The 12459-nt window shown below is 46.2% G+C and overlaps 1 protein-coding gene across 1 annotated transcript in view; it reads left to right on the top strand.

The window, feature by feature from the left end:
• Nucleotides 1-12459, top strand: part of LOC130297925 (zinc finger protein 850-like) — a 123157-nt gene that overhangs the window by 27616 nt on the left and 83082 nt on the right. The window contains exon 6 of the mRNA XM_056550774.1: nt 337-935. Within this exon, the coding sequence (XP_056406749.1) occupies nt 337-935 (599 nt within the window). The remainder of the gene's footprint in view (nt 1-336; nt 936-12459) is intronic.

Genomic DNA, 12459 nt, shown 5'->3' with positions numbered 1-12459 from the left:
CCACAATAATATTCATATTGCCGCAATACAGAAATACAAACTCTAAATAATAAACTCTAGAAATAGATAACAGATAAACAGATAAACCTGACGTCTAGCATAAACCGTAAAAATCAATTATCTAATTAAAAGGTTCTAAAAGTAATCTAAGGAGAACAAGTCTCCAAGGAATTACTTAAGAAATTTTGCCAATGGGGGGCGTGGCTTGGCGCTTGCCGGAGATGGCCGCTTGATCAGAGCGCTACGTGCACTGCTAGCGACTTAAGCGACTTACACCCCTCACAGTTCCTGCAAATTCAGCGAAAGTCTTACCCACTGACTCGCCATGTCATATAGGACCCGCAGGAGGCAAAACCGGGCTGACCGACTTCTACATTCAGGCTGATTTGAGCGGATCTCAAGATGGCGCCGGTGCGCGTTCTCCGGCGGGGCCAGGCTCTCCAGCGTCCCAGCACTGTGTGTACAGCACATCGGAGAGGCGGCAGAGGAGTGCTTCCGTGCCACCTTCACCTCCAGTGCCTGGCTTGGTCCCTGCTGCCCTGGATCCGAACTTTCCCGACAGTGCGAAGCGGCACTTGGGTGGAGGAACGTCCTTCCCGGCTACACTACCCTCCGGGAGCCCGGCGAAACAGAGACAGCACCTGCAGGGAGAAGAAGATCTCCCCCCTGACACTGAGGTGAGCGACTCCTTATATGCAGTGGTGGACTGCCTGGCTAACCAGACCTCCTCTGATGCTCCGGTGACAGAGTTAACACTTAAGAATATGGTGGTGGCCCTGCATCATTCCATTCATTGTGATGTACACTTATTGAACCCAGTGAAACGGGACCTGGCTGAAGTGCAGTCTAGGATATTGCACGTTGAGACAAAGATGGGGGAACTGGTGCCCTCTCATAATGAACTGGTGGATGCTCATTACAAGCTAGAAGATGAAGTATCCTCTATTAAAGCAAAGATTGCCGACCTCGAAGACCGGTCACGCCGAAATAATGTTAAATTCTGAGGTATTCCTGGGACTGTACCACCTTCTGCGCTCAAACAGTATTTGCTGGACTTTATTCAATTGATCCACATTGTACCCCTATTGATCTGACCATAGACAGGGCTCACAGGGTCCCTAGACCGAAGCACTTATCCGAGGATGTACCGCGTGATGTCTTGGCAAGGATTCACTATTTTCACGTTAAAGAAGAACTAATGGCGGCTGCTCGAAAATCTCCGCCCTTGCCTGACAAATTTCGCAATGTTCTGCTGTTCACCGACCTGTCTGCTACGACTCTTCAACAGAGGCACCTTGTTGCTCCTATCACCACAGTGTTGCGTGAGGAAAACATCATGTACAAGTGGGGGTTCCCGGTACGCCTCCTTGTTCAAAGGGACAATACTATGCATGTTATCCGTAATTTGGAAGAGGGCTCCAGATTGCTGTTGAAGTGGAATCTACCCCTTCCTAAGGACCCTGCCTTTCTGGGCTCCCACACATGTTCCTCAGGACTGGAAAGTAGTGGGATCTGCTACTTGAGGGTTCAGTGCCGACCTGATTGAGTGTCCTCTTCGGTGCAAGTGAACTGTGCTCCTACCCTTTTTGGTACCATCTGCTCAATGTGGCAGGTTTTCCAAACTTTGGACTTGCTGTTTCATTCCATGTTGTTTTTGTTGTTATGTCTTTTCTCACCTTGTTCCTTTTCAGGTAGACCATCATCTCCTTATCCTTTAGTATTTGAGAATCCCTCACCTGCTAATGTCGGGTATGCTTCATATGCTGATGCATTTTATATTCTGATATCATGGTTTTGAGGTTTATTTCCATTAATGTGAATGGGCTTAATTGGGATTCATTGTGGAGGGAGGCTAAGAAGTTGAGGTGCGATATACTCTGTGCCCAAGAGACGCATTTATTAGTGAGTGATGCCCGCAGACTCACAAACCGGTTCTTCCCCCATATATTTCAAGCTCATGCCCCTAAGAAAGTATGTGGTGTTATGGTGGCTCTTAAAAATACTGTAGCTTTTCAATTAGTGGACTCCTATGCTGACCCGAAGGGTCGTTTTCTCATTGTGGTGGCTTATCTCAACAACATTCTCTACACCATAGTCACATTATATGCCCCTAACCACGGCCAAATTAGTTTCATCCGTAAAGTGTTGCGCAGGGTGGAGTAGATGGGGAAGGGGAGAGTGGTGATTTGTGGGGATTTTAATGCGGTGGCTGACAAGGAGTGGGACTGCACCGGGATCACATGTACACTCGTCTGACCTTAGAGAGGTTATCTCTTCATCCTCTTTCTATGATATATGAAGGGCTATGCATTCCTCAGAGAGGGACTACTCCCACCTCTCCTCTGCCCACAATCGTTACGCCAGATTAGATATGTTCTTAGTCGACAAAGCAGTTTTACTAGATACAGCCATAGAACTTAATACATGGTCAGACCACTCGCCCATCACTATGTCGATTAAGGAACAGGGCCGCCTCCCTCTCACATACCTATGGCGCACAAATTTATTCTTGCTTAACCATGCTACACATAACAATACACTATTGAGAGATTTGAGTTTTTCCACATTCATGCTAATGACCCCTCTTGCATTCATACAATCTGGAATGCCCACAAGGCCTTCATTAGGGGGTCCTTTATTAAACTTGGAGCCAGAGTTAAGAGGGAACAGGAAAAAGCTATGACCTCCTGGCTTTCTGAAATGACCTCCTTGCTTTCTGAGATCAAGCAGGCAGAACTTACTAACCAACAGACACCTTCCCCTGTTACTATAGATAAGCTGAAGGCTCTGAGAACCTCTCTACAGGAACTCTTATTCATAGATTATGAGAAGAGGGCAAGGAAACTCAGGGCTTCGTATGACATGAACTCGGATAAGGCGGGGAGGCTATTGGCCTCTAGGCTCAAGGCCAAACATTGTAAATCCTTGTCCATCCCATATTTGTGGGATCCGGCACACCGAGGGAAATTGACTGACCCCAGAGCAATAGCTAACAGATTTAAAGACATTTTGACATGAAACAGGTTTCTCAAATTTTGAACTGGGAACTTTTTTTGCACCGATGGTTTGAACTAAAGTCTCTATATTCATAATGAGATGGGGGCGGGGACAACACTGACGCGTTACATTCCCTATACACAACGTCAGGGACAATATTACATTTATTATAAGTCCAGTGTGCGGAGATGAATATAAGAATAATAAATAATAAGAAAGAAAACTTCTTAAAAATTAATAACAAGTTTGGAGATGAAGCATATATTGTATAAATATATATAAGTATGTATTACTGTCAACTATCCTATGTACTTGGTTAATATATAGATGTGCTAGTTCTTTTATGTTTAATAAGATGTGATTGCTGAGTAAAACATTTCCCACACTTAGAACATGAAAATGGCTTCTTCCCTGTGGGAGTTCTTTGATGTTTAACAAGATTTGATTTCCCAGTAGAACATTTACCACATTCTGCACATTAAAATGGCTTCTCCCCTGTGTGAGTTCTTTGATGTTGAACAAGATTTGATTTCCCAGTATAACATTTCCCACATTCGGAACATGAAAATGGCTTCTCCCCTGTGTGAGTTCTTTGATGTACAGCAAGAATTGATTTCAGGATAAAACATTTCCCACATTCTGAGCATGAAAATGGCTTCTCCCCTGTGTGAGTTCTTTGATGTCCGATAAGACTTAATTTCCGAGTAAAACATTTCCCACATTGTAAACATGAAAATGGCTTCTCTTCTGTGTGAATTATTTGATTTTTAACAAGATTTGCTTGCTGAGTAAAACATTTCCCACATTCTGAACATGAAAATGGCTTCTCTCCTGTGTGAATTCTTTGATGTTTAACAAGATTTGATTGCTGAGTAAAACATTTACCACATTCTGAACATGAAAATGGCTTCTCTCCTGTGTGAGTTCTTTGATGTTGAACAATAATTGATTTCAGAGCAAAACATTTCCCACATTCTGAACATGAAAATGGCTTCTCTCCTGTGTGAGCTATTTGATGTTGAATAAGATTTGATTTCGTATTAAAACATTTCTCACATTCTGAACATGAAAATGGCTTCTCCCCTGTGTGAGTTCTTTTATGTTGAACAAGATGTGATTTAGAAGTAAAAGATTTTTCACATTCTGAACATGAAAATGGCTTCTTTCCTCTTTGAGCTCTTTTATCTTTAACACCTCTTCTGTGACCTTTATTTTGCTGAACATCCTGTGATGAGTGAGAAGACAGGACCTGTATATAAGGATGAGATGACAGATCTTGGCTGTGAAGGGCTGAGGGTGTATCTGGGATAATGGAATGTTCTTCATATGTATCTTGTGTGATATCATCATCTGCTTTATAATCTGAAGATATAAGATTCTCCTCTGATCTCCTGCTACAAGAATCTGCAGAGAATAACAGATTTTATTATCAGTATTAACCCTTTAACAACACAGGACATTTAAGCTTTTGTGTTTTCATTTTTTCCTCATAGCAATAACATTTTATTTTTCCATCTACACTGGGTTTAACCCCTTAGCGACCACGGATGCATATTTACCGTATATACTCGAGTATAAGCCGACCCGAGTATAAGCCGAGACCCCTAATTTCAACCCAAAATCCCAGGAAAAGTTATTGACTCGAGTATAAGCCTAGGGTGGGAAATACCTCATCCCCCCTGTCATCATCCAGACCCGTCATTAACATCCTCATCATCATCCCCTTGTCATCATCCCACACATCCCCCCTTCATCATCCCCTTATCATCCCACACATCATCCCTTCATCATCCCCTTGTCATCATCCCACACATCCCCCCTTCATCATCCCCTTATCATCCCGCACATCCCCCCTTCATCATCCCCATATCATCCCACACATCCCCCCTTCATCATCCCCTTATCATCCCACACATCCCCCCTTCATCATCCCCTTATCATCCCGCACATCCCCCCTTCATCATCCCCTTATCATCCCACACATCCCCCCTTCATCATTCCCTTGTAATCATCCCACACTCCCCCCCTTCATCATCCCCACCCCCCTTCATCATCCCCACACCCCCCCTTCATCATCCTCTTCTCATCATTCGCCCTCAGTGGTCTTCAACCTGCGGACCTCCAGAGGTTTCAAAACTACAACTCCCAGCAAGCCCGGGCAGCCATCGGCTGTCCGGGCTTGCTGGGAGTTGTAGTTTTGAAACCTCCGGAGGTCCGCAGGTTGAAGACCACTGCGGCCTTCAACATCATCCAGCCCCCTCTCACCCCCCTTTAGTTCTGAGTACTCACCTCCGCTCGGCGCTGGTCCGGTCCTGCAGGGCTGTCCGGTGAGGAGGTGGTCCGGTGAGGAGGTGGTCCGGGCTGCTATCTTCACCGGGGGCGCCTCTTCTCCGCGCTTCCGGCCCGGAATAGAGGCGTTGCCTTGACAATGACGCAGAAGTACGTTGGCAATGAACGCACCTCTGCGTCGTTGTCACGGCAACGTGACTATTCTGAGGCCGGGCCCGAAGCGCTTAGAAGAGGCCTCCCCGGTGAAGATAGCAGCCCGGAACCACTATCCCACCGGACCACCTCCTCTCCGGACAGTCCTGCAGGACCGGACCAGCGCCGAGCGGAGGTGAGTATTCAGAACTAAAGGGGGTGAGAGGGGGCTGGATGATGTTGAAGGCCGCAGTGGTCTTCAACCTGCGGACCTCCGGAGGTTTCAAAACTACAACTCCCAGCAAGCCCGGACAGCCGATGGCTGCCCGGGCTTGCTGGGAGTTGTAGTTTTGAAACCTCTGGAGGTCCGCAGGTTGAAGACCACTGCGGGTGGGGGAGTTCACTCGAGTATAAGCCGAGGGGGGTGTTTTCAGCACGAAAAATTGTGCTGAAAAACTCGGCTTATACTCGAGTATATACGGTACGTCCGTGGCCGGCTCCCAATCTGTGAAGCGCGCTCACAAGCTGAGCGCGCTTCATAACTGCTGGGACCTGGTTGCTATCAGCACCAGGACGCGCGGCTAATACCGGATATCACTGATCGGACTGATGTGCGGTATTAACCCTTTAGTTAGTTGATCGCGGCATCTAAAATGGGAGAAATCCATACCGGCTAGCTTAGCGGAGCTGTTCGGGACCGCCGCGGTGAAATAGTGGCGTACCTAACAGCTGAGAGGACAGTGGGAGGTATCTTACCTTCTTCCCGGCCGTCCGATCGGCGTATGATTGCTCCAAGCCTGAAATCCAGGCTTGAGCAATCAAGCGCAGAAAACAATGATCAATGAATTCCTATGGCAATGCATTGAACAGTGTATGCAATCTTATAGCCCCTAGAGGGGGCTATAAAACTGCATAAAAAAAGTAAAAAAATAATAATAATAAAGTTAATAGATTTAACCCCTTCCCTAATAGAAATTTTAATTACCACCCCCCTCCTTTTACCATTAAAAAAAATATATATACTGTTTTAATAAAAAACATAAGTGGCATCACCGCGTGCGTAAATGTCCGAACTATAAAAATATATTGTTAATTAACCTGCACGGTCAATGGCGTACACGTAAAAAAAAAAATCCAAAGCCAAAATAGCGTATTTTTGGTCACGTTTTATACCATAAAAAAATTAATAAAAATCAAAAAGTCTGATCAAAATAAATATGATACCGATAAAAACTTCAGATCATGGCACAAAAAATTATCTTTCAAACCGCACCGTACGCGGAAAAAAAAAAAAGTTATAGGGGTCAGAAGATGAGAATTTTAAACGTATACATTTTCCTGCATGTAGTTATGATTTTTTCCAGAAGTGCGACAAAATCACCTATATAAGTAGGGGATCATTTTAATCGTATGAACCTACAGAATAATGATAAGGGGTCATTTTTACCAAAAAATTTACTGTGTAGAAACTGAAGCCCCCATAATCTACAATTTTGTTCAATTTTGTTGTACAATGATATTTTTTCCTGTTTCGCTGTAGATTTTTGGGTAAAATGACGTCATTACAAAGTAGAATTGGTGGCTAAAAAAAATAAATAAGCAATCATATGGATTGTTAGGTGCAAAATTGAAAGGGTTATGATTTTTAAAATGTAAGGATGAAAAACGAAAGTGCTAAAACGGAAAAATGCTTGGTCCTTAAGGGGTTAAGAGCTTGTTTTTTTTGGGACCAATCTTACCAATCTAGCGCAATTTGTTAGTGTTCTTAATGCCAAGAAGAAAGGAGACACATAATAAAATGGGTAGAAGAAGAAGAGAGCCCACCTAGCCTGTCCTAGAGATAAACATTTGGCCGCAGGGAGGTAAATGAAGTGTTTGTGATCCATAAGAATTAGAATAGGTCCGGTAGTACCCACAGACAAGTGCGGCCACTCCTTGAGGGACAAATGATGGCCACTGAGGAAAGTTTCTTGGTAAGAAAGCTATAAGGATAAAATGGTCTCTCTGGGGTAGGAAGGTGAGACACCTATTCTGTCTCAGACGCATCGTATGAACAGGAAAGCTGGGTTGTGGTGACCCAGGATGGGAGCTGTGGTGACGGCAGCTTTCAGGGTGGAAAACGTTTGTGACCTTCGTGGAATTCACATTTCTCCAGTTTGTAATACAGAACAATCTCTCACAACGTAGCAATGCAGCTAAAGATTACAGCGCCGGAACTCTGCATATACTAAACGGATGTGAGTAAGTGACCCCTCTTTGTAAAGCTGTTTACCCCACTATAACCCCGTATATTGGCTTTAGTGTGGAGAACAAGGGGTCAGATTCTCTATAAGTTACTTTGGATAAGACTGTAATGTGATTGAGGCCCCTGCGATTGATACAGGGCCTCAACTCACCAATCCCAGGGGCCTCAACTCACCAATCCCAGGGGCCTCAACTCACCAATCCCAGGGGCCTCAACTCACCAATCCCAGGGGCCTCAACTCACCAATCCCAGGGGCCTCAACTCCCCAATCCCAGGGGCCCCAACTCACCAATCCCAGGGGCCTCAACTCACCAATCCCAGGGGCCTCAACTCACCAATCCCAGGGGCCTCAACTCACCAATCCCAGGGGCCTCAACTCACCAATCCCAGGGGCCTCAACTCACCAATCCCAGGGGCCTCAACTCACCAATCCCAGGGGCCTCAACTCACCAATCCCAGGGGCCTCAACTCACCAATCCCAGGGGCCTCAACTCACCAATCCCAGGGGCCTCAACTCACCAATCCCAGGGGCCTCAACTCACCAATCCCAGGGGCCTCAACTCACCAATCCCAGGGGCCTCAACTCACCAATCCCAGGGGCCTCAACTCACCAATCCCAGGGGCCCCAACTCACCAATCCCAGGGGCCTCAACTCACCAATCCCAGGGGCCCCAACTCACCAATCCCAGGGGCCTCAACTCACCAATCCCAGGGGCCTCAACTCACCAATCCCAGGGGCCTCAACTCACCAATCCCAGGGGCCCCAACTCACCAATCCCAGGGGCCTCAACTCACCAATCCCAGGGGCCTCAACCCACCAATCCCAGGGGCCTCAACTCACCAATCCCAGGGGCCTCAACTCACCAATCCCAGGGTCCTCAACTCACCAATCCCAGGGGCCTCAACTCACCAATCCCAGGGGCCCCAACTCACCAATCCCAGGGGCCTCAACTCACCAATCCCAGGGGCCTCAACTCACCAATCCCAGGGGCCTCAACTCACCAATCCCAGGGGCCTCAACTCACCAATCCCAGGGGCCCCAAATCACCAATCCCAGGGGCCCCAAATCACCAATCCCAGGGGACCCAACTCACCAATCCTAGGGGCCCCAACTCACCAATCCCAGGGGCCCCAACTCACCAATCCCAGGGGCCTCAACTAGATTTCTGGATGAACTCCTGGGACAGTCCATCTGTAACATACTCTTCTATGGGTTGGTTCTCTGCCACAAACAGAGGGTAGACTCGGCCCTTTGGGGGTATAGCACCTGGTTGAGGCTCAATGGTACAATCATGGGGTCTGTGGGGAGGTAGTGCCCCCCGCCTACATCTTATCAAACACATTGCTGTACTCCTGGTATACTTTAGGAAGAGAAGATCTTTGTCGTGTACAATTATACAACAGACCGAGGAGATACAAACCAACCAAACCGATCTATATATACAGGTAGAAGCAAACTGAGGGGACCAAGACAAACCTCAGCTGTGACCCAGTCCAAACGGGGATTATGTCTCTGGAAACAAAGAGAACCGAGCACAACAGGATAATGCCGAGAGATAATCACCTGGAACTAGAGGGTCTCCTAGTAAAGAGCCCCCAAAACCACAGACAAGGGAACTGTCTCATGGATAAGGTGAGGGGGCTGTAAGGGTCTTCTATAAATCACTTCCATGGCCAGAGGACCCAAAGCTGGAGTGGAATAGAGTTTTTGGCTACAAACACATGATCCTTAAAATACCCATCAGCACTGGAGACCACGGGGACCTGCGTGACCACAGAGGAAATATACCATGATAGGATAATCCTAATCATAGCTTTGTCTTTGTGGAACTCTGGGGATGAAGGAAAAACCACCCAATATCTGTCCCTAGCAGGACCCCAAGTGTTTCCTCACCAGGTTTGGCATGATCCGAGCAAAGGGCCCAATAAAGACACATCCCCTCCCCCCTACTATAATCCTTCTCTTCCACGGAAAGGGGGGTGGTCCTGAGCAGCATTGGTTTCTCCCTTTCAGATGATCCAGGAGGCCACAATCTCATCTTGTATAATATTGGAGAGTCCACGAGAGAACGTGTCCACCAGCGCTTCCTTATCCCAGCACACTTCTGCTGCTACAATACACAACTCTATTGAATTCTTGGCCACAGTTCTCGTCCCCTGTTACATGAACATGAGCTGCTCTGCCGCAGAGGGAGAACGGACAGGGAGATGAAATGTCTCTGTAGTCGTAGATAATACGTTTATCAGTCTCCAAAGAGGATTCACCCGGGATAAAGCGTTATCAGTAAGGAGGGAGATCAGGAAACCTACCTTACTTCTATCATTAGGACAGGACTACGGGACTATTTCCAGATAAATGCCCACTTGGTTCAGGGAGCCTCTACATTCATTAGGATCGCCCCCATAATGCTGGGGAAGCGGGGCAGATCCAGTAAACCCACAGGAGGCAATGGCTTCTATGGCAGCAGAAATAGTTGCCGGAGCAGGAGGGTAGGTGGCTGCCGGTTGAGGCACAGGAGGCTCTAGGGGAGACGTACGATTCTAAAGCGTCTGCATTACAAGTGCCAATTGCTCAATCCTCTGATCCTGCAGATCCATTATAGTGAAAATGTTTGGTGCTGGTGGATTGTCTGCATCATCCGGATTCATGGCCCTTGTGTAATGTCAGGAACCACAAAACCAGATGGAGATGATCAGAACAAATCACCTTTATTATATTCTCAACCGTCTCACATTCTCATCATTTATAGTTTATATTCTGACTGAATAAAGGAATATACAGCAGAAAAGACTGACAGGACACAGGGCTTAAAGGGGTTCTCCGGTGGAATACAATTTTATTTAAATCACCTGGTCCCCAAAAGTTTAACAGGTTTCTTAATTACTTTTATTTAAAAATCTTAATTCTTCCAGAACTTATCAGCTGCTGTATGCTTCACAGGAAGATGTGTAGTTGTTTTCTGTCTGACCACAGTGCTCTCTGCTGACACCTCTGTCCATGTCAGGAACTGTCCAGAGTAGGAGAAAATCCTCATAGCGAACCTCTCCTGCTCTGGACAGTTCCTGACACGGACAGAGGTGGATAAGAGCTGATAAGTACTGGAGGGCTAAAGATTTTTAAATAGTAATATACAATTCTGAATAACTTTCTAGCACCAGTTGATTAAAAAAAATAGTTTTCCATCAGAGTACCACTTAAAAAAATTCCATAAAAAATTATTACAGTCGGTGACTGAGCAGAATCTGTGACTGATCTCTGCAATTAGTAGTTACTACTCACCTGGGCGGTTACCTGTAGGAATGTCCTCCTTATACTGCTCATCACTGCTCACATCTGTCTCTTCTTCTTCCTTTATGTCTGTAGCATTAATATGGATCAAATCTTTCTCTGTAGGAATGTCCTCCTTATACTGCTCATCACCGCTCACATCTGTCTCTTCTTCTTCCTTTATGTCTGTAGCATTAACATTGTTCAGATCTTTCCCTGTAGGAATGTCCTCCTTATACTGCTCATCGCTGCTCAAATCTGTCTCTTCTTCTTCCTTTATGTCTGTAGCATTAACATTGTTCAGATCTTTCCCTGTAGGATTGTCCTCCTTATACTGCTCATCACTGCTCACATCTGTCTCTTCTTCTTCCTTCATATCTGTAGCATTAATATTGTTCAGATCTTTTCCTGTTGGAATGTCCTCCTTATACTGCTCCTCACTGCTCACATCTGTCTCTTCTTCTTCCTTCATATCTGTAGCATTAATATTGTTCAGATCTTTCCCTGTAGGAATGTCCTCCTTATACTGTTCATCACCGCTTACATCTGTCTCTGGAGCATTAATATTGTTCGGATCTTCACCCTGATTCATAAGATGTGGAAGAAATATAGTAAAAGTCATCAGACAGTAGGAGAAGTCACGTGGGATGTTATAGATGAGCAGTAGATGCGGAGTCATGGAGGGTGAGGGAACTGACCACAAGAGCTTCACAGCCCTTCTACAGATCATAGGAAATATCTCCATCTACCTGATCATCCTGTGGAAGAAGAGGACGGGGACACCTCTCTGGTGCTGTTCTCTTACTGGATCTGACTGTAGGGAACACATACAGAGACTGAATTCATTATTTACATACAAATAATGAGAGCACGTGTGTATATAGTCATGTCTATTACCTGGTGATGTGAGGGGCTGCTGATCCTCCATCATCACCTGATCCTTGTACTGATCCTTGTGTCCTTCTACATACTCCCACTCCTCCATGGAGAAATAGACCGCCACGTCCTGACACCTTATAGGAACCTGACACACAATGATACAGTCGTCACCCCGACCCCTCCAGTGGTGTTACTGTATAATGTCCCAGCATTCCCAGCAGTGTCACCTCTCCAGTCATCACCAGACCCCTCCATTACTGTATAATGTCCCAGCATTCCAAGCAGTGTCACCTCTCCAGTCATCACCAGACCCCTCCATTACTGTATAATGTCCAAGCAGTGTCACCTCTCCAGTCATCACCAGACCCCTCCATTACTATATAATGTCCCAGCAGTGTCACCTCTCCAGTCATCACCAGACCCCTCCATTACTGTATAATGTCCCAGCAGTGTCACCTCTCCAGTCATCACCAGACCCCTCCATTACTGTATAATGTCCCAGCAGTGTCACCTCTCTAGTCATCACCAGACCCTCCATTACTGTATAATGTCCCAGCAGTGTCACCTCTCCAGTCATCACCAGACCCCTCCATTACTGTATAATGTCCCAGCAGTGTCACCTCTCCAGTCATCACCAGACCCCTCCATT

Source organism: Hyla sarda (genome assembly GCF_029499605.1).
Source record: "Hyla sarda isolate aHylSar1 chromosome 1 unlocalized genomic scaffold, aHylSar1.hap1 SUPER_1_unloc_1, whole genome shotgun sequence".
Classification (NCBI taxonomy): Eukaryota; Metazoa; Chordata; class Amphibia; order Anura; family Hylidae; genus Hyla; species Hyla sarda.
This window is presented reverse-complemented; position numbering and strand designations above follow the sequence as displayed.